This window comes from Hemicordylus capensis, chromosome 1 (assembly GCF_027244095.1).
Source record: "Hemicordylus capensis ecotype Gifberg chromosome 1, rHemCap1.1.pri, whole genome shotgun sequence".
Taxonomy (NCBI): Eukaryota; Metazoa; Chordata; class Lepidosauria; order Squamata; family Cordylidae; genus Hemicordylus; species Hemicordylus capensis.
This window is the reverse complement of record NC_069657.1, coordinates 242,274,973-242,302,132: the sequence shown is the minus strand read 5'-3', so window position 1 is coordinate 242,302,132 and position 27,160 is coordinate 242,274,973. Positions and strand designations below refer to the sequence as shown.

Here is a 27,160-nt window from a genome sequence, read left to right as displayed (position 1 = left end):
CGTCTGCTCCACTAACACACTTTCCTTCCCCGCAGGCTGGGCGCAGTGCGGCTCCGGTGCCCACCCGGGCTCCTCTCAGGCGCCCGGGCTCCTCTGCTACCCGCCTCCTCTCACCCCCACCGGGCCTCCACTGCCCTCCGCCTCTTCCTGGCAGCCCAGCCACCACCTCACCATGGCCGGCCTGTACCTGCTGCTGCCACTTCCTCACCGCGGCCAGTTGGGCTCCTCTTGGGTGCAGCTCTGCTGCCTGCCTCCTCTCTCCCCTGCCAGGCCTCCGCCGCCCTCCTCCTCTTCCTGGCGGCCCAGCCACCACCTCACCACAGCCGGCCCGGACACCCCGCCACCACCACTTCCTCACTGCAGCCGGCCAGGCTCCTCTCAGGCGTGGCTGCACTGCCCGCCTCCTCTTAGGCATGGCTCCGCTGCCCGCCTCCTTTCACCCCCGCCAGGCCTCCGCCGCCTCTTCCTGGCAGCCCAGCCACTGCCTCACCACGGCCAGCCTGGACCTGCCACCGCTGCTTCCTCTGCCCAGCCACCTCTCCTCACCACCACTGCCGCCGCCTCCCCCTCCTCACCACCGCCTCCCCGCCACCCGTTCTCCCCGCTCCCCCACTTCCTTTCCCCCAGTCCCAGCAACCAGGCCTGGGCCTGCCTCCGCCACCGGATTTCCACCTGCCAAACATCCTCACGTGTCCCCACATCCCCACACATTTCTGGTCGGCTTAGTGAAATAATTATATAGAAGATATATAGAGGGAGAGGGAGGGGATAGTGGGCAGGGGTCTGCGAAGAGAGGGGTCGTGAGGGAAGAAAGAGCCTCTTCAGGTGAAGGAGGCTGCCGTTGTTTGAATTAGATGAGGAAACAAGATATGTTAACTCAGGAAGGGAGAGAGAGACAGAAGGGAGGAGGAGAAAGACAGAGGGGAGGAAGGAGAGGAAAAAGAAGGGAGAGGAAGAGAGAAGGAAGGGCGAGGGATAGACCCGGGCCTGTCAGCAGCCTGAGGGGAACAAGTGGCCATGGCGGTGGCAGCAAGGAAGGGCCCAGTCAACCGCTACTTCTTCTTGAAGCTACCCAGGCCATTGGCAGAGGCAGGCAGGCGGGCGAGGGATGGGCCCAGGGCTGTCAGTGGCCTGAGGGGAACAAGCGGCCATGGCAGCAAGGAAGGGCTCAATCAACCGCTGCTGCTCCTACGGGGAGGAGCAGGAGCAGTGCTCAGGTGAAGATGGGGGGCCCTCTGGGGTTAGGGGGTGTGGCTTGGACAATCAATTGGTACCAACAACATGGAGGAGGAGGAGCAGGACCGTGGCTCAGGTGAGGGTGGAGAAATCGCTAAGGTGAAGTGGCTATGGCAGCGGGTGAGGGGAGCAATCAAGTACTAGCCCACAGTACGGGTTAAGCTAGTCTATAATATAGCTTAAATATATATTTATTTGTTATGTCTTTTGTCCTCAATTATTGTATTATTGGATCTGGATTGTGATTTGAATAGATAGAAAGTCAGCCAGCCAAAATATGTTTTCCGAGGAAATATAGATACAATATACTAGCCACAAAGACATCAAGCCACATCCTTAAGGCTATTATGAACATAAATGAGTTTAACTCTGTTAGATTGTGGTCACTTTTAATGGATATGAATTGAATGAACATTTTTAATAAAATGCTTTAAAATCTAAGGTTCCCTCTGCATGCAACATTAACGATAACTGTTTGAGCGGAATCCAGACAGAACATAGCACTTTCAAATCTCACTGGTTTCAACAAGACACATGCTTAAATCTCTCACACCGAGATCTCTGGGATTTAAAAAGTGCTTATGGTTCCTTTTTAGCAACAAAAGGAGAGGGTTCCCAACTAACAAAAAGCTGTTTGTGTTTTAACTGTGCAAATTGAATTCCGTATACTCAGTCACTGATTAAGGCTAACCAAATGACATCACTTTGTCTTATTTTAAATTATTAATAGCTTTTGCATGTAGAATTCTGACTTTTCCACATTCAGTCAAGGAAAACCATGCAAGCTCTTGAATGAAAATTTTGGACTTGAGCTAAGAAAGATTCACTCTACGTTGACTGGGCTTTCTGCTTTTTTGTTCAGTCAAAGGAATAAATCCTGCTGGAAACTTTTCATGCACATCCCCAAGGATAAAGTGTTCAGGTCACTGCTAATTTCAGTTATTTTGTATTTGCTACTCCTTGAAAACAGATGTCTGAGTGCCTAGGCTTCATATGCTAGTTTTGTTGCAGGTCCTGGCACCTTGTCTTAACCCATATTCAGGACTCCATCCAGCACAGGAAGAAACTGCTGCACTAAATACAGGGTGCAAGCTTTATAACATGCACAATGTTAAAAAAAGAGCCTGCTTCTAGGAAAACCTGTCTTCAGAGGCTAAGGTTGCTTCCACACTACCATTTTCTCTGAAATCAATATCATTTGTTCACTCAGTTGTTATGAAAAGCCTTGATGACATCACTGCCAATCTGTAACATTCCAGTATTTTCAGTGTTTTTTTCTAAACTTATTGAAGACCTGGTTTGCCATTTCCCCCACTATTAACGCAGTTTAAGCACCAGCCTGGCCACTGGGAATGGGCAAAGTGCTGTTGATGCAACTGGCAACAAGAGTGGTCCATAGGGCCACTTCATGGTTGGTGATTTCCCACCTTTCGGCATTGTATTGCTTGCCCTGCCGTGACCATATCCTGCTATGTGTTTCCTTACCCCAACGCAGAAGTTCTGCCTTTTTCTTTTTTAATGAGCAAAAGTGGGATTGCTGCAGTTTTAGAGAGCAATGAGTAATCAGAGTGCCTGTCTAAACAATGCTGGTGACTATGAGAGGGAAAGAGTTGAGAAACTTGTAATAAAAGGACTAATTGCAATAAATTATTATTTTTTTAAAAAGAAATTAATTAAAGACATAAGAACATAAAAAGGGCCCTGCTGGATCAGATCAACAGCCCATTTAATCCAGCATCCTATTTTTAACAGAGGCCAGCCAGATACTTTTAAAAAAATGTTTTAAAGCATTGTTTTTTTTTAAATTTTAAATTATTGTGTTTTACATTTCTTGTTTTTGTTTTTAACTAATGTTTTAATGCTGTTTTTATTCGTTGTGAACCACCCAGAGACATATGTTTTGGGCGGTATAGAAATGTGTAAAATAAAATAAAATAAAATACTTCCAGGAAACCCACATGCAGAGGAACAACCCTGCTGCTTGTCTCCAAGCAACTGATCTTCAGATGTATGAACTGGAGGTCCCATTCAGATATCATGGTTAGTAGCCACCAATAGAGTTATTCTCCGTGAATTTGTCTAATCACTTTTTAAAGCTATTTAAGTCATCACATCATGTCACAGTGAACTTCATACATTGTGTGAAAAATATTCTCTTTTGTGTGTCCTGAACGTATTGCCAATTTCATTCAATGACCCAACTGAAGCCAGGATCCTGCCATGTTTGTGCATACTGCAAGGATCAGGTATCCTGATATTCTTCATCTGGTTGAGCACCTAAATCAAATATGCCCCTGTTGATGGGGCAAAGAGGCACCTTATAAAACTAGTAGTGCTTTTGTATTTAGCAGTGAGATGGCAACTGCCCCTATTCAGCCCAGCATAAATATCCTTCCCTGTGGCTGTTGATTCCCTGTGTCTCCAATTGCATTTCCTTTGAATCACTTTGGGATAGGGAACCATCTCCTCAAAGCAGTATGTAAGCATACGTAATTTAAAAAAAATATTACTACTGTATTATTTATATTATTATTGTGCTCAGAGAGCATGTTTGCACCCACAATTAGAGTTGTTTGGGTGTGCCCCCTTACTGTATATTCTGGAATGCAAGTAGGAATGCATGCTGTTGCTGGCAGCTATAAAAATAGTGGGGAGAGTGGATGATCCAAACCCACCCACCCCCATTGAAACTGGCCTGCCACCATTACTACCACTGCCATTAGAGATGACAGTTTCTCTCTTGTCTGGAGGAATATATTAAAATTATTCAACTTGAAACCCCTTGCATTCCATACACATGCATGCATGGAGGCCAGGTGAGCTCCGGAGACGTGGTTGTGCGGGATGCCAGCCGGAGCACCACGGCAGCTTGCAGTGATGGCGGTACCGCTGGTAAGAGTTTGGATGAATTTGATGTTAAAGGTACCTCTCACCACACCAAAGTGCTATTTTTAAAAATTGTTTTTTTAAAAGCCAGAACACTCAGAACGTTCCAGATGGAACAGGCTTGGTCCATCAAAACACCAGGTTGCCCCAGTGTTTCGGTCGGAACATTCAGGCTGTTTTGCATTCCATTCTAAGCTCAGAATGGAACACAAAACCCGTTCCATGCACACTTCTACAGGAGACTGCTAGAATTTGGAATTCCTCTAGGGTGCTGTTAGGAAACTAACAGCAGCAACCTCCTGATGAAAGATAGTGAAGGCTTTATCTTTCACCGAGGATTGGGTGGAAGTTACTTACTGGTAAGTCCCAGCATGGCAAGGGACTTATACTGGAGCATGGTGAGATGATCTGCTGCAATATTATTATTTATTTACACAGTCAGACAGGTGTTATTGACTGGTTTGTTTTATCCAGACATCGAGTCCTTCCCAAGGACCTGAGGTGGCTGAATTTTATTGTCAATGTTGTTGCTGTTATTGTTATAGATATCGTCGCAGAATATAGGCTGTTCCCAGTAAAGTTGCTTTTTGTAATTGGCTGATGGTGATTTCTGTGGCCCCTATGGTGTTGAAGTGCTCTTCAAGGTCTTTTGGAACTGCACCCAGGGCGCCAATTACCACTGGGATTATTTTGGTCTTTTTCTGCCACAGCCTTTCAATTTCAATTTGTAGATCTTTGTATTTCGTGATTTTTTCTATTTCTTTTTCTTCTATTCTGCTATCCCCTGCTATTGCTATGTCGATTATTTTAACTTGTTTTTCTTTCTTCTCGTCTACAGTTATATCTGGTGTATTGTGTGGCAGATGTTTGTCTGTTTGTAGTTGGAAGTCCCATAATATTTTTACATCTTCATTTTCTTCAACATTTTCAATTTTATGGTCCCACTAATTTTTGGCTACAGGTAGCTTGTATTTTTTGCAGATGTTCCAGTGTATAATCCCTGCTATCTTGTCATGCCTTGTTTGCAGTCAGTCTGTGCGATCTTTTTACAACAGCTGATGAGGTGGTCCACGGTTTCATCTGCTTCTTTACAAAGGAGGCACTTGCTGTTTGTTGTGGATTTTTCGACTTTTGCTCTTATTTCATTTGTTCTTAGTGCCTGTTCTTGTGCAGCCAGTATTAAACCCTCAGTTTCTTTCTTCAAATTGCCATTCTTAAGCCATTGCCAGGTCTTGGTGATGTCTGATTTTCCACTTATATTGTGCAAATATTGACCATGCAGTGGCATTATTATTATTATTACATTTATATCCCGCTCTTCCTCCAAGGAGCCCAGAGCGGTGTATTTGAGTTTCTCTTTCACAAGAATCCTGTGAAGTAGGTTAGGCCAAGAGAGAAGTGACTGGCCCAGAGTCACCCAGCTAGTTTCATGGCTGAATGGGGATTTGAACTCGGGACTCCCCGGTCCTAGTCCAGCACTCTAACCACTACACCACACTGGATGGGAGAAACAAGCTATTTTAAACCACACCAGATGGGGAGATGTTTTCTGACTGTAAGCTGCAATTCTAGCCACACTTTCTAGAAGATGCTAGATCTTGTCCATGGGAATGGGCACTGCTGGAAATGTTACCAGAATATAACTGTGTGTTAACTATAATATAGAACAGAACTACATTTTTATTCTACTTCTAGCTGATTGTAATGCCTCAGGCCTTAGTGTGTTAGTTATTTCTAACAAATCTTTAGCCTGAAATTGTAAGCCTGACAATTCCTAATGTCTAGCCTGAATCTGCTTCCATGTTTTAGCTCATTGGTTCCAGTCTTGCCCTCCGGAGCAATAGAGAATATTTCTTCTATGCACAAACTGCTCCAATACTTGAAGACTGCTGTCATATCTCACTTTAGTCTTCTCTTCTCCAAACTAAATATACTCAGCTCCTTCAACTGTTCCTCATAGGACTTGGTTTCCAGACTCCTCATAATGATTATTGTCCTGTTCTAGACTCATACTCATTTATAAACGTCCTTAAACCTTGAGTCACAGAACTGATCACAAGAGTTCTGCCCAGCACAGAATAGAGTGGAATGATTACTACTTCTTAAAAATTGCTGAGAGATAGTCCATCAGGCTGGTGCATTGACTTAGGGATATATCAACCATGTGACCATTGGTGAGAGGTACAGCACAAAATACAAAGTTTTCCTTATAAATGTGAAAGTCATAACCATAGCAGGAATCAGATAAGGTTTCCTGAATTGCACCATGACCTCCAGGTGCAGACATAAGATCCTTGTAAAAGACGTTCTACATGCCGCACCTAGAAGGGAGTCTACTCTCAATGAAGCTTCTAATCAGCAATGGTTATTTGGTCATTGAGTGTAAATAAATGAGTTCAGAGTTCAGCAATGGCCTCTCTGAGCACTTCCACAGAAAGGTGTGCATGATTCAGAAGCAAGCAGAAGTCCTAGCCAAGGGAGCTGCAAATGACAACCTGCACATGTTTCCCAGTAGAGGTGATAAACTTTATTTGCTAGCTGCCCCATAACAAATTGTTCTCTGTTGTGTTAATGTTCAACACAACATTAAAATAGGTGCAGAAGCTAAAGCAGCAACTCAGTCCCCTTGCTAGAAGTATGTCCACATATGGCACCAGTATGTAGGGCACAGACACTCAGAGGCATTAAAAGCTCTTGGGAACAAGGACCTGACAGTGGTCTTAGCACTATAAATCTGCCATGCTAATGAAATGCAGGGCATTGAGCACCAGACCACTGTACCTTGCACACACACCCCAAAACAACAACAACAACAAACAAAGTGAAGTAGTGAACTGTACCCTTTTGGGATTGGCAAGTAGTATACTAATGGACACCAAACTTCCTTTAAAAAATTCTGGGAAGAAACCGCAACAACAGCTACTACCTATAGAATTTTCTTCTGAAGGCAATATAAGCTACCCCATAAGAGATGGAATGGCATGGATAAGTCTTAGTTACCTAATTGTATTTTATTGTAAAGCCTACGTGCACATTCAAAATGAAATATGTTTCAAACTGCAGCACCAACCCAGGAGTGTCAAACTGCTAGGCTCTTAGCTCTGCCTACCATTATCTCCACTTATTGCTCCCCTGGCTCCAACTATGCCTCCCAGCCCCATTGACCACCAGCCTCCACTTCACAGAGGTGGTGACTTTCTGTTTCTGGAACAAAATGCACAAAACTAGCACAAAACCTCTGGAAGAGGTTTTGAGGGGAAACCCATCTATACAGTTCTGAACAGCAATACAGACCAGCAGTGGCCCCCAGAGGCGTAACTAGGGAAAATAGCGCCTAGGGCAAGCACTGAAATTGTGCCCCTGTCCAAACAGGAATGATGGGACTTGCAGTCAACAATATCTGGAAATCCTTGTTAAAAGAAACACTGTACCATCTAGGCATGGTTGTTGATCAAAACCTGAAAACATGAGCCATTTATGTAAAAGACTTAGAACAACAGTCAGGAGTTATGCGAGGATTCCAAGTGTCATTTTCTCTGTCTTGTCTCATTCTTTTTAAAAAACATGACTTTGTCCTAGGCTAGAGGATCACCTGCCCAAATAGCCACTAGCAAAATAGGGGCAGAAGAAGGTGTGTGTGTGGTGGGGTGGTGGTGTCTATAAACCAGTGAATGATTCCTGCCAGCCTTTGTCTTATGATGACTGTTAGTTCATGATGGGGTATATGTGCATTCACCACACCAGTGCTTACTTTGACACCAAGAGGGAGGAGGATACATTAGTTTGCCACACTAGACAGAGGCATTTGCAACAGGAGCAGACAGCCAAGTTCTGCCAGGGCCAAAACCAGCCCCTGCCAGACTAAGAAATCATTGTAATTTGCCCCTTCCTGTCACAAGCAGTGTGCTGTTCTTTTATTATTGACTCTAACTCTCAAATATCCCAGTCATGGATGGAAAATTCAGGGTCAATTTACAAGAGACACATTTTCTACATGGAAGTTTCTTCTGTGCAGGTGTTGTGCAGAAACCCATGTGTAGTAGGGGTGTGCACGGAACCGCCACATTGCGGTCCGGCACTGGGGGGGGTAGCTTTAAGAGCGGCGGGAGGGTTTACTTACCCCTCCCGTCGCTTTCCCGCTCTGGCGCCGTAATCTTCAAAGTAATTGGGGTGGCAGGATACCTCCTCCTGCCGCCCCAATTACTTTGAAGATTACGGCGCCAGAGCGGGAAAGTGGCGGGAGGGGTAAGTAAACCCTCCTGCCACTCTTAAAGCTACCTCCACACCCGAACCGAACCACCAAGGTCCGGACCGGTCCGGGCCCATCCCTAATGTGTAGTGACCGCCAGGGGCATAGCAAGGTTGGAATGGGCCAAGATGAGATTTCAAAATGGGCCCCCAGCCCCTCAAAGTCCAGGACCTCCACACATCCCAGGCCCCCAAGGATTTAAGTCTGATATTTCAAAATAAGTATGCTGCCTGGAAATACATTTCACTGAATACACACATGCACACTTCACAGTATATAGTGATATACATTGAGTACTATATATTTGTGCTACTTTTAATGCCTAGAACACACTAGCAACGCTAATTATTAAAATGGCCTCCTCGCTGCAGATTAGCAAAGGAGACTTTCAACCATGCAGGGTGAGCCTATGTTTGTTTTCTCAGAATTCTGAACAAATTCAGTAAAGTTTGATTCCAGGAGGTTTTTCACATGAGGCTTTTAAAGCGCTTTAACACACATCTCCTCTGGAATGGAGGTGCTGCATTCACATGTTGGCCAGATTTACCCTGAAGTCCCTGCAAGTTATTGGAGAGCAGTTCACACACAAGAAAAATAAAAGCACAACACATGCTTCACAGTTCTCACTCAGACCTTCTGGGTTGCAAAACAACTTGAACATAAGTGCATTTATAAATGAATGAAAGAAAGAATGAATGAATGAATAAATATTTGTTCCAGAAGTCTTTGTAATTTTCTGACATGAAACAAGCCACTTATAGGCCTTAGATAGTTTTTGTTTTTAAAGCCAGCACATTTTTCAGTCTGTTTTAAATTAAATATTCAGAGACTTCTCAGTCTCGCCCCACCACTCATATCAAAGCCCTATGGCAAGCAGATCCCTATATACGGGGGTAACCACAAAAAGGAATTCACAGCCTACCTTGCAAAAGCTGTGCTGGATGGTCTGGTCTGCTGCAGGGAGGGTCTGCTGCAGGGAGCTCTGCCAGCCTCCTTCCTGGCTTGCTGGGGCCTGCCGAGTTCAGGCTTCAGGGAGGCCTACTGGGAGGCCTCTCTGGAAGCCCCGCCCACCCGCCGATCAGCTGAGAGGCAGGGAGAGAAGAGCTCTGCAGTTTGCAGGCTGCACCGATCCTAGGCCGGAGCTAAAGGCAAGTGGCTGAGGGGCCCTGGGGCTGGGCAGGTGGGCAATGGGGTGGGGGTGGCAGGTACTGTCATGGCGCCCCCCCTCAGTGACGCCTAGGGCACGTGCCCTGCCTGCCCCCCCCAGTTCCGCCTATGGTGGCCCCTCTAATTGTTTTCATCTCTGTGCGGAAAACATTTTGTTCTGGGCAGCAGTATGAAGGCAGTGTGTGTGTGTGCAGCCAAGCATTCGGAATGCGGCCTTCCTGAGTCAACCTGAGCGGGATCTAAATTGAACTGAGCGGACATCCAAAAACTTGTGAGTGTGCGCACACCTTAGAGGGCACAGTGCAGACCAGTAATCAATTAAACAGACCTCTCTAGAAATTAAAAAACCAAAAAAAGGAAAACTATGGTATTCCAGCAGAAAAATAGAATTCACTTCAAGAATATAAAAATGTAAAATAGTAAAAAAAAACAACCCATAAATGTTGCTTACACAGTGCCCTTTGGCAGAAATAATCATTTTAGTGTTGTTTTTTTACTGTTCCTTCCTCTTGTGGTTTATAATGCAGAAAGTGAAGCATCTTCTCTGGAGATATTAGCATTGCAGCAGCAGGAGGATATGCTTCATAGGTTACAATATTTAGAAAATACCTTGGACTGACCACTCAAATGGCCATCATACATCTGTGGAGGCCAATTGAGCCGTGCCAGTGTTCACTGTTTGAAGGTATTTCCCTACCACCATCACCATCACTGCCCCCCTTGGAACTGACATCACTGGCTGCCACTGTCTTATCTGTCCGACTCGAGTCCATGCTTTCCAATGGAAATGCAGTCTTTTCACTATTACACATTTATCAGTGCCTTCACAGCAAGAAATAGTAGCCCAGAATGGCCTCAAATGTCAAACTGGATGGGGAAAAAAAAATCACTTGTTTTGTTGAAGACACTTGAGAGCAAGGATTTTGAACTGAAAGCTGCCCAGTATTATAGTTTTATCAACCTCAAGTTGAACCGGAAGCAACCAGAGCAGTTTGGAATAGCCTAGCTTAAATTTTTAAAAAGTGTTTTTAAAATATCAGAGTATGTACTCATTTTTTATTTATACCTTTCTCATTAAAGTATATGGCAATTCACACAGTAATAGAATGAAGAAACACAGGTCATTCTCATTTGGTATGGCTGAGGCACATACCAAACAATGAAGCTCCCTTATACTGAATCAGACCATCTCAGACTGGCAATAGCAAAGTCTTTGCTAGACCTGCTACATGAGCTCCTTTTAGCTGGAGGTGCCAAATCATCTGCATGTCTGTCATGTGCTCTGTTAATGAGCTGTAGTCTCTACCATGAACTCAACCATGACCTGAAGAATCCCCAACTGGGCCTTTGTCTATTCTTAAGCATCTGCCAGTGTTTTGTGCATACAGCTGGGTTTTGAGGGTATGGCCCAGTCCGGGTTAAAACAGGGCTCCATTAAATATAATTTAGGATTTCCTCTATTATTTATTTATTTATGTATTTATTAAGAAAACCAAGAGAAATCTGTGAGGGAGGAGGAATTGGATCAGGACTCTGGCAATGAAGGAAGGATTTTAATCTTCCACTACAAAATTCCTGTTTATAATCGCATCCTTAAAGATGCTATAAATCCTTTGAGGAAAAAGCTACAGGTACCCGATTGATTGATTGATTGATTGAAGTGCTGTCAACCTTTAGGGACCAGATTTTCTCCATGATGATCTGTCTTCGACTTGGCCTTTTAGGTCTCTCAGTGGTGCATTCATTGCTGTCCGAGTCCATCCACCTTGCTGCTGGTCGTCCTCTTCTCTTTCCTTCAAGCATTATGGACTTCTCAAGGAAGCTGGGTTTTCACATAATGTTTCCGAAGTGTGATAGTTTGAGCCTGGTCATTTGTGCCTCAAGTGAAAATTCTGGATTGATTTGTTCTAGGATCCATTTGTTTGTCTTCCTGGCTGTCCATGGTATCCTCAAAAGTCTTCTCCAGCACCAAAGCTCAAAAGCGTCAATACATTTTCTATCTTGCTTCTTCAAAGTCCAGTTTTCGCATCCATAGAGTGTCATCAGGGAAAACGATTGTCTGAACAATTATCATCTTTGTAGGTGTAGACCATTATTTTAGTCTTCTAAACAAAAGATACTTAGGTATCTTTAAGTTTCCCTCTGCAGGACAAGTAGCAGTGCAGAGGCTTACTGCTTTGCGCAGCTGAACTCCGGCAGCATTCAAAATTGGGTTGGCATCACACTTGTGGAGAGCAGAGGCATTTTTAGAGGAGCTGGTTAGGGTTAGGCAACTGCTGGCTTGGCCTAAATATATTATTTATATTTAATATATTTCTATACCACCCAAAACTTGAGTCTCTGGTCTGACCTCTCAAGTGGAGGCAGCCCCTCCAAGAGCAGAAGTAGTGTCTTTCTCCGGGCTGCACAAACACACCCTTTATTGGGGTGCTCAGGCCAAGCTAGCAGTTGCCTCTAAGCGAGGGTGGGCGTGTCGCTATTTACCTTCACCTCCCTCTGCGCAAGTCTGTTGGTTCAAGATATTTGTGCTGACACAAGGGCAGTCTCCTATGTCACCCATTCATTGTGTTGCTTCTGTCTCTAGCTTTTTTGCGTCGCTTGTGCTCCTCTAAAAACACCGCTGCCACAAGCATGATGCCAGCCTGATTTTGAAAGCTGCCAGAGGCCTTTGATGAAAGGATGGCTTGCTGAAAATGATTCGTATGGCTTTGCTGGAATAGTGCTTGTTCTAATTCCCAGCAGATATCATGGGAAGGAATCTGCTTTTTTCAGACACTTTGGCAACACTACTCTTCAGGATGGGCAAAGAAGCATACTATTTCACACAACACATAGAATTAAGCCACAGGGTGTGATGGGGCTGATTTAGATAGATTTAAAAATAAATTAGATAAATTCATGAGGCATAGAGCTATCAGCAGCTATTGATGGTTGTAAAAGGTCTTCATTTTGAAATGCAGTATGCCTCTGAATAGCACTTGCTAGAGATGGACAACAGTGGAGGGCGCTCTATGCCTTGCTTGTGGGTTTCTCTGTGGCATCTGATTTGCCACCATTGAAAGAGATATTGGACGAGATGGAGCCTCAGTCTAATCCAGCAGGACTCCTGTTTTTTGTTTTAGTTGTGTGTGGTTCCGTGAATAACAATGTTTTAACTTGGATCAATGGAAATGATCCTGTTCATTTGACATGTAACTCAGCTGCCCTCTAGTGGCCCTTAGGAATTTTAAGTTTCCTGGAAGAGAACTGGGTACTCATCTGCCCTGAAATCATTGGTTCCCAGGATAGAATGGAACATGGCATTGACGACAAGTTATACAACCAAGAAAGGAGAAAAGACTAAGGGTTGGGAGACACATTTTTCTGCTAAAGTGGTGTGCTGGGGCTCTCTCCTTCAAAGAGCAGCTTCTTCATCTTAAATTTATCCTGACACCCATTCAAACAAACAAAAAGCAGACTCATTTATAATGGAGAAAGCCAGGATCTTAACGCTGGTTCAGATAAAGGTGACTACACGGAGGAAATATTGCTACAGTATTGGTTGAAAGTGTGTTCTACTCAGAAAGAGTAGCTGATTAGCATTTCCAACACCAGCATGGGAAAACTCTCAAATCTGCATTTCAAAATGGCAGTAGTATGCTCAGTAGCAGTTGTGCAAATGAACAGAACATGGCTGATATCACAGAATTCACCACTGGGTAATTTCCAAAAAGCTGTAAATTTTCCAGTCCTCAGAATTCACGGTGTGTCTCAGTCTAGGATGCTGTGCAGAAACAGGACATAACTTTATGTACCATCACCAAAACACTTGGAAAAGAAAATGGCCAAGTTATCAGAAGGGGCTGGGCCCATGTAGGTGGCCACAGATTTTTGTCCCCATGAGGAAAAAATGGTGACTGGCCAGCTCTTAAGGGAATAGCTCCTGCACTGATCCTGCCACTATTGTCCACAGAAATGTAGTGTAAAACAAAATCTGACATCAACCAAATCTCACATCACCCAGCAGTAAGCCCACCCTGTCCCATGACATTTATTTCATGCCCACTCCCCAAAAGTCACCCTGGTTTTGACCTCTTCCCCCACTACCCTGAATTTGAACCAAAAATTATAAAAGAATTTTCATCTTGGCTGTAGATATAACATGCTTATTATGAACAAATGCAGTACCATGCCTCTAGGTTTGCAGTGGTTCTTACACCTTTACACATAAGTACTAATTACTGAAACATTACCAAGAACATGCTAATTAAAACAATCCACATTTTAATTTTCATCTCAAGGGACACTTGGAATAAGACACTTTGGAAGTTGAAGTAAATATATCCTCTCAAAACTGCTGGCAGTGATCTAACAACAATAGAATTACTACTTATGTCTGGTGATCAAGATATAAGGGGGTGGGGTTGGACAAATATTGAATCCCATCAGATAAATGACCGGCACTAGCAGTCCAGTTGATCCTACTGTAGTCATTCTGGTATATCTAGAACACACAGGACAGGTGCAAGAACTTGAGTTAATTTATTGTCTGCTTATGGTGGCTAGGAATACCGATTGCTCACAACGGGAAGAATATATAAACTCCATCTGCAGTGCAATGGGAAATAAAGTGTTGGATTCTATTAACAAGCTTTAAGATCACATATGATGTATAGTAAAGATAGCAGAAACACACAGTCCATGTTAGGATAATTAATAAATTCCTTTAGTACTGGAGTAGATGCAGCCATTATGGAATGACTGGATAATGAACAGCTAATACTGAATTATTGAAAAATTGTGTAGAATTGGTTTTTGTAATTATATTTATATTGATTGCATTTGTAGTATTTAGATCTAATTACAAGACATTGCATCAACAGACTTTGTATTTTGATAATGATTCTTAGTTTTTTATGTAACAGCTACTCTTTATCCTCCAAGACAAGTTTCATTTCTCGTTATTGACATGAGAGTGATGTGGCACATATACATCCGTTGAGTTTCCCGTTTTGAATAAGTTAGTGAAACCGAAAGGTACTCCACAAACCAAACAATTAATAACAAAACCCAACAACTACCCCTGAGACAATATATATATATTTTCTGGAGCTTCAAAAGCAGCTGAAAGAGGAATGGTGAGGAACAGAAGATCATCATAGAAGTCTGACTGCACCAAAAAAAGTAACATCTCCATCCAAGGCTATGCTGGCTCCTCTCCGTGGTATGGTGAGCTGAAGCTCATCCCCTTCTTCTAATTTTGCAATGCCTGGAAAAAATGTGAATACCTTTAATCAAAATGCACCCACGTAACTCTTATTCTAAACACACACAAAAAGTATCACTTATAATTTGGTCCAGGCCAGTAATATACATAGCCACCACTTTGATTTGCATTATAATTTATATTTGTATGTATAAACATACACATATATAAATATTATATACATATATAAATGGGGTGAAGATCCCAAGGGTGTGCAGCACACCTGCAAGATTGCAAAAGAGCACCATTTTGGAAGTAGTCCTATAAACGTTTCATACATATGCCTGATCTCAGCACTTAACTAGGTGACCAAGACTTCATGTCATGAAAGAGCAGGTACAGCCCTCTACCCATAGTAGAGAATGTCGCGTGTGGCACTCCACACAGTCATTCAGTTGTCAGATCTGAGCATTTTCCCAATTTGACGGGTGTGTAAAACTGCATATGCACACACATTATGTTCCATCTGTTCAACTGTTGGGTGAGGAGAAGCTCTTCTTCACTGCCTCTCTAGAGACATCCCATTTTACACTGCCTGAGCACTGCTGGACTATTGTACCACACAACGCCTGCTCACCAACTACAGACCTCCAGGAGGTGGCAGCAGCAAGAACTCCAAGAGGGCTGTGGAGACAACCTTTACCATCATCGTCATCCCAGCACCTCTATTACTGTCACTAGAACCAGGAGCCACTGCTGCCATTCAACTACCTGGGGCAGTGTGACTGAAAAAGGGAGATGGGGATAGACTGGCCTAGTTCTGCTCATCAACAGCTGCCTTGAGTCTGTGCCTCACCCATCACTAGCTTGCAGAGCTCTATCTATGGCTGCCTACAGGAGCCCATCTGAAAGCATTAAAACAGCAGCAAATGAAGCTCGCATGAGCATCTTAGAAGGCATACAAGTGGACCTCACTATACGCAGTACTGCTATTCGCGGTTCCGTGTATCCGCAGATGTCTGACACCTGACCTCATTATCTGTGGATACAAAAGGGTTAAAACCCACGTATCTGCGGTTCCTAGATGGCTGGAAATAACCTCAGAGGTCATTTCCAGCCATCATTTTATGGCTCATTTGTAAAAAACAACAACAAAGCACATTTCCATCTGTGATTCTTTGCAGAAAAATGGGGAATCTGGGATTGCAGGGGAGGGGACATTCCTGGAGAGGGCCAATTTTCCAGCTGCCTAACCCTCTCAATCCCATTCACTTCAATGCATTCTCCGCAGGGGAACCCCCAGAGATAATGGTGTTCACCTGTATATGAAAAGAGTATTAAAGAAGACTGAGGAGCTTCGAAAGTTCATGTACATCAGAACCATTTTATTTGCATTTTATTGGAAATTGCTTTGAGCCTCTATGAGAGAAGTGAGGCAAACATGTTCTAAATACATAATAAATAAAATTGCAAGCACACATATACATGTTTTTCCCACACTACCTCAACCTAGAAACTTCTGTGACTCTATCCTGCTGCACTTCACACTATAATCTCATCAAGGTTTGTGCAGAAGTAATGGGATTGTAAAGGGATTGTAGGTGCGGGGGGATAGACCCAGTGAAGTTTCTAGGCTGGGTCAGTGTCTATGTGCACTTGCAATTCAAGAAGCTTTTGAAACCATTATCTAAATGAATGCCCTTAATACTACATATGAACACAAATGTCACATCAAAGTTACAAATACCTGTCAAACACTGTATAGATAATAGGCCTTTATAGCCAATTACCACAAAGCAAGATGACGACAGTGAATTTCAGGAATCTTTGTAAGAAACTCCATGATTTCAGTGAGTAGCTGCTAGAAATATGATGCACAAAATCTAGTACTGCAAATTTTAAAAAATTAAGTGTTCTTCTCCACTGTGTGATTTTATCAGTACAGAACTGATCTTTATTTAGGATAAGCAGTATATTTACCAGCAGTATAACAAGAGTTGTTAGGATTAGCAGGAGGCATGTTTTGGATGCAACGAAATAGTGTCACCAAACTGAGATCATCACCAACAACATGGGCTTTTTTCCTCTGGATTAAATGTCCCATAACAAACAGTCCATCTGTATATAAAACCTGAAGACAAATAATTTTTATTATGAATACTTTAAGCAATATAGAAGAAACTGCAGTAGTTTATTGAAAAATCTTTTTACCTGGCCATATATGAAAAAGTAGCCTGTTTCTCTGACCAATATTTTATTCCCTTGCTCTTCCAGAGCTGTTCCTCTTTTAAAGCTAAGCAGCCATGGAACTATACTTGAACCATCTAAAAATGAAAGATTGGTTTTTTGTAAGAAATGAACCAATGAATACATATTTCCTCCTAGTAGCCAATTAGCTTTTCAAAGAGAAAAATATAGCATTCATGCCAGCTTCCTTGTGATCAGTTGTTTTTACATGCAAGAGGAGATGATGCAAGGAGCTGTGAGTGGAACTTCTTTATGCAAACCAGATTTTTTTGCAGGTCTCCTGCTCTTCCCATCTTCTGTGGAAAGGTAATAGACTTAAAGAATGGCCTCCAACGTAGCACGATGGGCACAAATAGAAGGAAATCAAGTGGAAAACCGTGGTGTGCATACAGAATTGTAGAATGTGAACCACAAAGCAAGCACAATACACAAGACAGAACACGTTACAGCCACTGCCACAACAGTGTACAGGATTTGGAGAAAGGATAATCCTAACTCCCTACTGCTGGAGCAAAGCTGCACCGACAAATTCCTGTTGAACAGAAAATGAGAGAGCTGGTTTCTTGCCACATACTCAATACAGGATGGCATATAAGCATTTGTTCGTATTTTATCAACTGAAATGGATCCACATGATTGGGCTGCCCTTTTGTTTACAAAAGACTGGTGACTAGAATAAAATAAAGAGATAGAATGCTGCATTACCATGCTGCTGAATGTCACTTGTGCTGTCAGCCATTAATTGCAGACATGATTGCAATACTAAGAAAGAGAGAGATTTTAAGTTAGAAGAAAAAATTATAAAGGAAGCAACTACAATATTTGGCCCAACTGGCCCAATAAACCACAGTTCCTCTGTGGCAACAGGCACAGCAGACATTCTTGTTAGCATCCCCACTCCAAGTGGAACCCTTACCCAAATTGGTCTTCCATAAGCATAAGCTTCTAAGCATTTTATGTTCAAAAGTATCCAGTGAAGACAAGATTGCTCTTAGAAAATAATGAGAATTTATTTGTAATTTATAATAATCATAAGTATTGATAGTTATTGTTAGAATTTTATGGCAATCTTTTTTATATTTTGGAAGATATATTTTAGAAAAACTGGCACTGAAATCCTAAAGAGCCACAATTAACTTGCACCATTGATTTCAGCATGACTAATTTTCATTGGATCAGAACAGGTGAGTTTTTGCTTTATTGGCAGATAATAAAAAGAGTGTGGGGGTCAATTGGCTTCTTAAAAACTGTTGTTGCTTTCCTATATTATGTTTTTCAACAAAAAAGTTGTTGAAATTGCAAAAGGAATGAGAAAATGGTTATTTGCCCCCAAATGGCTCTCCACATAAGATTCTATGGCTTTTGAAATCTTTGCTCTTTGCTTACTACAGCACATATTTTCCATACCTTTTTGTCTGTTTTTATATAATCCTGCAGGGACTTTTGACACACAGCAGGCTTTACCACAAGTTTACTGGGAGGCTTTACCGCGAACTCAAAGTTGTCCCCCAAAACCGACACAAACAATGGATTTTTTTACTCCGGATATAAATTGGGCTATACTCTAACACGCAGTGAAAAACCCGAATTGTGTCTGAACTGCTCCCCAATAACTCGCAGGGACTTTGGGGTCAATCTGGCCGATATGTGAACTCACCCCCTCCATTCTGGAGGAGAGGCGAGTTAAAGGGCTTTAAAAAGCCTCGTGTGAAAAACTTCCTGTGGAATAAAATATCCACTTTATTTCACTCTTTGCCAAGGGTTAAAGATTACAGAACTGAGAATTAAGCAGTACCCCTCCCCAACCAACCATAAATTATTTGAACATTATTAAGAAACTGTAATTTCATGTATGGTTTTAATCAGATTGGTATGCATCAGATTGGCAGATACGCATTTGCCTATATTGTTTGCAATTTCTAGCAAGAAAAGGGTGGGGGGGACTCAATAGACCTTTTGGCCAGGTAATCCTTATGGTCTTTATGAGGAACATGTATTTGCCCACTGGTTCTTCAAATTCTCTCTCAGAGTTCTTGACAACGGGTATTCATACCAACTCTGGAGAATTCACTTTATAGCCATCATGACTAACAGCTAGTGACAGACTTTTCTTCCTCTATGAATTCCTCCCTCTTTTAAAACATTTAACCCAAGGTCCTCTTCCAGATGTTAAACTAGAACTCCCATCTTCCCTAATAGCCACTGTGGCTGAGGATGATGGGGGTTTTAGTCCAACAGCAGCTAGAGGGCCAACGTTGTGCAGTCCTGATTTAACTGGAGTAAAAAGTTGGGGTGTGTGTACTTTTTGGATGGACCTGTAAGCAAGGAAATTGTGTTTGAGGACGGTGTTTTGTTGGGAGAGTACGGAACACAGGCAGCTGCCTTCTACCGAGTAAGACCATTGGTCTAGCCAGCTCAGTATTATCCTGGTTGGGATGCTGTAGGACAGGGAAAAGTGAAGAGAGTGCTATTCGCTGCTTACTATTTGATCTCTTCTCCTTCACAGATGGACTGCTTTTCTTTCAAAATAAAAGTGGCAGTGTTCTGCAACCTTTTTAAAATTAGTGTTTAACATAAGTTCTGTCCTGTCCCTACCTTTCAGACAGTTTGCATTGGAGGTGAGTGCTCTAGCCCATGGCCTCCCTCTTGCAGAGTGCCGCAGGACTCATTCCTCGCTCCCATGCTTTTTAACATCTATATGAAGCTGTTGGGTGAAGTAATCCATCGGTTTGGGGTGAGGTATCATCAGTATGCTGATGATACTCAATTGTACATTGCCACCCTGGGCCGATCCGGGGATGCCGTGAATGTGTTGTCTCAGTGTCTGGAGACTGTAAGGGTTTGGATGGGCCAAAACAAGCTCAGGCTTAATCCCTCCAAGACAGAGTTGCTCTTGTTTAGTTCTCGATCTGGCCAGGTTCCAATTTTGAGTGTTTCCCTTGATGGGGTTGCACTCCCCTTGAAAGAGCAGGCTCGCAATTTGAGGGTCATCCTGGCTCCTGCTGGGACAGCAGGTAGAAGCCGTGGCCACGAGAGCCTTTGCCCAGCTTTGTCTGGTGCGCCAACTGTGGCCGTACCTCAACCAGCAGGCCCTGGCAACTGTAACTCATGCCCTCCTCAGCTCTCAGTTGGACTACTGCAATGAGCTCTACCTGGGGTTGTATTTGAAGATGACTCTGAAGCTTCAGCTGGCTCAAAATGCCGTGGCCAGGCTGCTTATTGGCAGCAGAAAATATGATCATGTTTCATCTTTGTTGAGGTCACTACATTGGGTGCCAGTTCACATCTGGGTCCAATTCAAAATGCTAGTTATCACCTATAAAACACTTCAGGGTCTGGCCTTCAGGACCGTCTGAAGGACCTTCAGGACCGTCTCTCCTGTCCAACTTCAACCCACCCTGAGAGGTCGTCTCAGGTGGGCCTTCTCAGAGTTCCAGGCCCAGGGGAGGTATGTGGGGCCCAGGCTCATGGGAGGGCCTTCTCTGTTGCAGCCCCCTCATTATGGAACACTCTGCCTCCTAAGATTCGTAATGCCCCCTCCCTTCTGTCCTTTAAAAGGCTTTTAAAAACTCAACTATTTTGCCAGGTTTTTAGTTTTTAGTGTGGGGGAGTTCTTTTTCCTCCTTGTCTTCATTGTTTTAATTTATGTAAACTGCCTTGAGTCTAAGACTTGGTGGTCAATAAATTTGCTAAATAAAAATAGTTCAAAAACATAAGGTGTGGTTAGGCCCTGCAGCTCCGAATGGCGTGCTACTCACTTCCCTTAAACCCTAAATTTGTTGGGCTGTACCTCATATTAGTTCTGTTTAGAGTAGACCCATTGAAACAGCAGCACATGAATTAAAGTGCAATCCTATCCCCCCACCCAGAAAAAGCCTTGTGGATGCCTATTATCTGAATACACCTACTAGCTGAATACACTGAATTCATTTTTATTTTGTAAAGCATATGCATGCTAGCCAAAATTTGATGTTAGCTAAATATTGTTGGATTCTTAAGGCAATATATTCTAGTATACATGATCTAATGTTGTCATTTAAATTTTGTTTAAGACAGAAAAAAAATGCAGTCACCTTGTACAGCTGCCTCTTTTTCATGCTGGTCTCCTTGTCATCAGCATGGTGTAGTAGAAAGGATTAGGACTAGAACTGGGAACTGTGTACTGGTCTACAAAACTACTAATCTCAGATCTAGTTTGCACAAATATGAAAGGAAGCTCATCCTGCCCCCCCCCAACAGAGCAGCCTCAAAATAATCAAGACATTAGACAAAATGTTAGATTACATATTAAAACCCAGAGATCTATTTTCATGACATCAAGGTAAGTGACTTGTAATCCTGTCCTGAACTTGAATTAATTCAGCTAATGGTACCAAGGAAAGCAAACTTTGACCTCAATTCCTCTACCAAAGACTGCTTTTGGAAAACTCTGTTTTTAATGAAATGACTGAATCAGAAGCTCAGACCTCCCAGTTATTCCCTTTGAAATAAACAGATAATTGGGAAGCAAAAGGGAGTTATGGCAGAGAAACATATAAGAGATATCAAATGAACAAAAAAAGAATGGGACCTAACAGATGAAATCTTCGTCTGCTGTCAATAGAAGCTTCTGGTAGTAACATCAGCTTTTGGATGTACAGGTGGACCTCGCTATATGCAGTACACTATTTGTGGTTCTACATATCCATGGGTGTCTAATTGACCTCATATTGACCCCCGGCTTCATTATGCACAAATACAAAAGGGTTAAACCCCATGTATCCATGGGACTTAGATGGCCGGAAATGACCTCAGGGGTTATTTCTGGCCACCATTTGTCAATAGGAGCCATTGTATGGCTCATTTGTAAAAATAAAAGCGGGGCGGGGGGGCAATTTTTCTGTGAAAAAAATTGCTGGAAATTTGGGACTTGAGCAGGGTGTGGAGAATTCCTGGACAGTTGGACACCTGCGGAGAACTATTTTTGCCATTTTAGGGCCAATTTTCCAGCCTCCAAGAACCTAACCCCCCAATCCCATTGACTTCAATAAGTTATCCATGGTTCCCCCACAGAATGGAGCCCCCACAGATAATGGGATTCACCTGTATTGACCTATTTTGCTCTTTATTTGAACATTAGCATATTGTGCTATATAATAGGGATGTGCATGGACTGTTCACAGCAGTTCGGTCCAAATTTGGACTGAAACACTGCTCCATGAACTGATTTGGTCAGACCAACTGGCTGCTCAAACCAGTTCACAATCAAACCATTTGAACTGGCCCAGTTCACACTGGATTGATTTGACCGTGAACCGGTCCGTGCACGGCCCTACAATATTATCAGTCTATAGCATCTATATTATCTAAATTATAAAATTGTAACATCTTTAGCAGGTGTTTGGACATGTATGGTTTTAGTGTCTGTCCAAATTTGGTTTTTTTAAATATATAGCTGAACAGTCTGTTCACTTTTTACAAATAAAATTGTCATGGTGGCTACAGTCTGAAGTGTTTCACATTCCTGAAACAAAGTAAAGCAGCTGTGCCTCCTTCCATAAGGCCTACAAATGCATATCCAGAATATGAATGCATATACAAATCCATTTTAACCACTAGACCAGGCATTTGAGCCTAGATTTATAGGCTCCATTGTGCTATCTCAACACAGCAAGTTCATAAAGTATATAACAGGTCTGTTCCTTTCATAGTTCCTGGTCCCCTCAAGTCTTTTAGGGTCCTGTCCCAACTCTTGGACTCTATCCAAGTCTTTACTTACCTGCTTCACCCGTGTGCAGGGGAGATCTTTTCCTCCTGTGTTTGCCTCCATTCCAGATTACCTCTTGGCCATTTCGATGCGGTCCAGAAGTGATTCCCTGGCAACAAAACATGGACACTATCACAATTCTGGTTGTGGAGCTAGCTTTTCAAAAATCCCAGCAAATAAAACCATCTCTTAGAGGGTCCTGGAACTCACCTGAGCAGAAGCAGTTTCTGATATCTTCAAGTGGGGAATAGAGGGATTGGCCTCTTTGCTCCTTTCCAGAGATCCCAAGGACAGAGGAAATGAGGTCTTTGCCTGGACCCTGCAGTTCAGCTTGCTGGTCAGAATTGCGAGTTCTGCTTTTAATGCAACAACATGGTAAAGAGAGGCTGCTGCCAGGCAAGATGACACAAACATTGCAAGTCCCAGAAAGATGAATAAGAGATGAATTCTCCCCACCCTCTTATGATCCAAACCATTCAGAGGAGTGGGAGAGGAGGAGGAAGTATAGCTCTTTCCTTGCATGTAGCTCATAGTTTTCATGATTCCTTTAATGAAGCCAGATGGAAACTTCAACTGCTTCTCATTCTGGGGAATAAATACATTTTACCAGTTGCATCCAAGATATGTGGGCAAAATGCCCACAGCACAAGCTTCCTGTCATGTGTGCCCGTTGATGCAAACATTAAATGTCACGTGTTTCTGCTGTAGCTGTATAATTCATACAGTTTCTGTGGTTCCTCAACCTGCCTTCCTCATTTCAGTTTCGGCTCCATTTTATGGCAAGTTGGCCCTGCTCCTGCCTGTGATCTTCACCATTCAGACACCATGACCTAGACTGCTTGCCTTGGGACAGACAACCTTTATTGCGGTCAATGCCTAGTCATGGTTGCCTTGAACTGTTTTGCACGCTGATTCATCTCAGGCACAGACGGATCAGAGTGGGAAGCCCATGGCAAGGTGTAGAGAATACAATGCAATATACCAAAGAGATATCTTTAATCATTTCTGTTGCTTTTTTAATCCAGCAAAGGAGAGATTTAAAATTTAATAGGACTGCTTTGGTGATAGCAACCTTCAGAGTTTAATAGGCTACGTTTCATTTCAGCAATCATTAACAAATAATTGTTGTATTACAGCTCTCAGACTATTGTGTTTCTTATTAACATTCGAAATGAATGGGTACAAATGAGAGATCTTTTTTTTAAAAGTAGATCCACAGGATTTTCTTTTGCATGGCTTAACATTACATTTTAAATCTGCGATGGATTAAGCCTTTCCTCTATTAAATACAGAGCAACTATACAAGTGACAAAAACACAATGTTCTTCTTATTAGGCTTTATCTAATTTCACATGCTAGAACTATCAGAGAAAACTCCAGATATGCATATGAACATAGGAAGCTGCCATATATAGAGTCAGACCATTGGTCCATCTAGCTCAGTATTGTCTACACAGACTGGCAGTGGCTTCTCCAAGGTTACAGGCAGGAGTTTCCCTGAGCCCTATCTTGGAGATGCCAGGGAGGGAGCTTGGAACCTACTGCATGCAGATGCTATTCCCAGAGCGGTCCCATCCCCTAAGGGAAATATCTTACAGTGCTCACACGTTGTCTCCCATTCAGATGCAGCCAGGGCAGATCCTGCTTAGCAAAGAGTACATGTCATGCTTGCTATCACAAAACCATTTTAATTATGGCATACAGCAAACTCTAAAAGACTGCTTTCTCCACTCTGCTTCATTATCTGGGCCTCACTTACCCTTGGGGATGCTTCACATCTCTATATATTTCTATACTACATTTTGACCAGTGGTTCTCAAGAGGGTTAGCAATAGTTGAAACAGAGCATCAGAATAATTAAACAGCACTATTCATTCATAAAATCATCAACAATATCTCTACCAGGAGACAACACAGAACTAAAAGAATGCAAATAGCTTGATGGATTGGTTTGTTTGTTTAAGTGTCCTTTAAATTTATTTTTTTTAAGCCAATGACATAGATTTGGTTGATTTCCCTCAGGAAGGAATTCACATAATAGGAGTCACTAGCACAGAGAAGGCACTATTTCTAACAAAGGACCTTGCCTTTGATGACACTGGCACATGTAAGTGTGTCAACTTGATCTTAATTCTTGGAGGGGAGGGATTCACATGGTAGGCAGGCACAAATAGGTAGCAGGTGAGTTCCCTCCTTTTAGCTGCAGATGGGGAAAAAAGCTCTTCCAAAGCATGCAAAAGAAAGGCAAGGTCAAAATTTGCTGTTAGGAGAACAGAAGATTTCGTGTAACCACTGCTTAGTGGAAGTTACCAGCATATTCCCGTCACCCAGATATCCGATTTCTTGAAAAAACTTGCCCTTTAAAAACCGCTTCCTATCTAGTTAACAGTAAAAGAACAGATTTTATTTACAGTATGGACAGCAAACAGCAAATGGAACAATAGCGTCAGCATCTTTGCCCTTTCCTTTCCTTTTATAGCTGGGTGGCTTTTGTAAGAGTGCACAGGAAAACCAAGACTGAAATCGACATGCCACCAAATAAGCCACAAGAGGTTCCTCCATTCCTGAGAAATAAAGAAGTTCCTCCAGTTAGAGACTTCAATATGCTTCAGATAATGAGAATGAGAGCACATGATACTGTCCCCCCACCACCACTCACCAATGGTGCAGAGAAAAACCATCCAACCCACATGGCACACCAGTGCACACAAACGTCTCATGAAGTTCCCATGAAGGAAACCATTTCAGCAGCCTCCATAGGCTCACTGAATGATGTGCACCAACCCCAATTAATGCACGCCAACTGCAACAGCCCAAGACTAAGTACTAGAAATGTATCATGTGATTGGGGGGGGGGAATTCCCCCCTCCCCACAAAAAGAGCAGTAAGAAAATTCACATGGGGCTTCTTACATCCTGCTCATCGCTGTGTACTGTATAGGCATACAACAGAAAAAGTACTGAAGGCCTAACAGATTTAGGTCCACACTTAACACTTATAAGGACTCCTATGGATGCTACTCTATTTGTTCCATACTCTGAAAATAATTAAAGGATATGCAGAGTAAACTGTGTCACTGCCTGGAATATATTCTAGTATTTCAGACAGTTAAAATGAGAGAAAGAGAGCAAGAAACTCCCAGTGGGCCTTAAAACTAAGGATTTCACACTGATTCAAAGACAAACTCACCATTAATAGCCATATTATTAAGACAACATATTTAACTCACTTATCACAAGAAGCAAAGTAAGAGCAAATGAATACAATCCTAGCTCATAAGCTTCAGCTCAGTATTCACAAGCCCTTAATGTCTTTTTACAGATTTATTTAATATTGCATACAGCAAAGGTTTTGTGTGGATGGGTTCTTGTGGTGCAATATAGAGTTTCTATTGGACTCACCTAGGTCCTTCTTCTTTTTGTTGCCATTCTTTCACCTGAAACATGTCCCAGAATGTTGGGGGGCAATATGCTAAATCATTGTAAACCGCTTATAGAGCTTCCAGCTATAGAGCGGTATATAAATGTAAGTGCTATTGCTATTGCTATTGCTTTATTTTTATTTATTTTTTGTGGGGGGGACTCTTTAAAAAGTTGAAAAACTTCTGTGGAGAGGGGTGGGAAAGTTAGCCTCATGACTGTAAACTATGAGAGCAGGTCCGCCCTTCCCCATGCCAGGGATGCACCTAGCCAATTGGGGTGCCTCCAGCAGCCACCCTGTGCCCGCCACGCCTCTGTTTTTTTGTTTTTTTTGTCTTTGCGTAATTCAAGCCACCATGGCATGTGTGTGGCTGAGGGGTGGGCTGGGGGGGTGAGCTGAGCTGGACTTGCCTCCCACCCACCGGTGGTGGTGACCGGGGTGACCACTCGGCCTGTCCATTTGGCCCAGATGCTCTTGTTTACTGTGAGGTGCTACAGCCGCACCGGTGCAGTTAAAATAGATTGCCACAAGCCCATGATGCCACGCGCTGGAGCGCCTCGCAGTTATCAAGAGCCACTGGGCTGAATAGACAAGCCCAGCGGTCACTTCGGACAACACCAGGGGAGCAGGTAGGCAAGTCTTGCTAAGCTCACTCCCCAGCTGCCACTCCTTGCTTAAGTTATACAAAACAAAAACACCGGACGTACGGTGTGGCGAGGCGGGCACAGGTGGTTGCAGGAGGGCCCCCCCCCGACCATTTGGAGTCTGCCCCTGGAGGCCATGGACCAGGGCCCCAATTTTCCGGGGGTAAGAGCGCCTCTGCCCCCCTCCACCCTACCAACCAGTCAATCCTCAAGGAAAAACATTCTGAGCAAAAAACACTCTGAGCAAAGTGACTTTCAACAGCAACTGAGTGCTTCCGTATTTCTATGTGACACCTTTTTGCTTCCTGATAAAATAATATACCGGAGAGTAATTGCAGTGCTGTTGGTGCCGGCAGCAGCCAGAGGGGCAGGAAGTGAGG

The 27,160-nt window shown here is 43.1% G+C and overlaps 2 protein-coding genes across 4 annotated transcripts in view; both read right to left on the bottom strand.

Moving 5' to 3' along the window:
• Positions 1–9,399, bottom strand: part of KPNA3 (karyopherin subunit alpha 3) — a 70,619-nt gene extending 61,220 nt beyond the window's left edge. The window contains exon 1 of the mRNA XM_053283804.1: positions 9,294–9,399. The gene's annotated coding sequence lies outside the window, so the exon portion shown is untranslated. The remainder of the gene's footprint in view (positions 1–9,293) is intronic.
• A 4,645-nt stretch (positions 9,400–14,044) lies between these two features.
• TNFSF13B (TNF superfamily member 13b) lies at positions 14,045–25,654 on the bottom strand. 3 transcript variants are annotated; one of them, XM_053283829.1, is made up of 7 exons: positions 25,128–25,654; positions 22,927–23,072; positions 22,729–22,825; positions 17,676–17,732; positions 16,935–17,047; positions 16,704–16,854; positions 14,045–14,786 (listed from the first exon to the last, which is right to left on the bottom strand). In XM_053283829.1, the coding sequence occupies exons 1-7, from the start codon at positions 25,276–25,278 to the stop codon at positions 14,674–14,676; spliced, it is 828 nt and encodes a 275-aa protein (XP_053139804.1). In that variant the 5' UTR covers positions 25,279–25,654; the 3' UTR covers positions 14,045–14,673. The 3 variants fall into 3 exon arrangements, with proteins under 3 accessions (XP_053139804.1, XP_053139803.1, XP_053139805.1); XM_053283828.1 differs by having other exon boundaries at positions 22,927–23,301; positions 25,128–25,226; XM_053283830.1 differs by lacking the exon at positions 16,704–16,854 and having other exon boundaries at positions 22,927–23,301; positions 25,128–25,226.
• Between the last annotated feature and the right edge of the window lie 1,506 nt (positions 25,655–27,160).

Excerpts from the sequence above, each read along its gene's own strand:
- TNFSF13B (XM_053283828.1), bottom strand. The coding sequence starts at position 25,169 with ATGCTGACGCTATTGTTCCATTTGCTGTTTGCTGTCCATACT. Across the intron at positions 17,733-22,728 it reads CCTGCACACGGGTGAAGCAG|TATTGCAATCATGTCTGCAA; the intron begins GTAAGTAAAGAC and ends TCTCTTTCTTAG. Across the intron at positions 16,855-16,934 it reads ACTTTTTCATATATGGCCAG|GTTTTATATACAGATGGACT; the intron begins GTAAAAAGATTT and ends ATTTGTCTTCAG.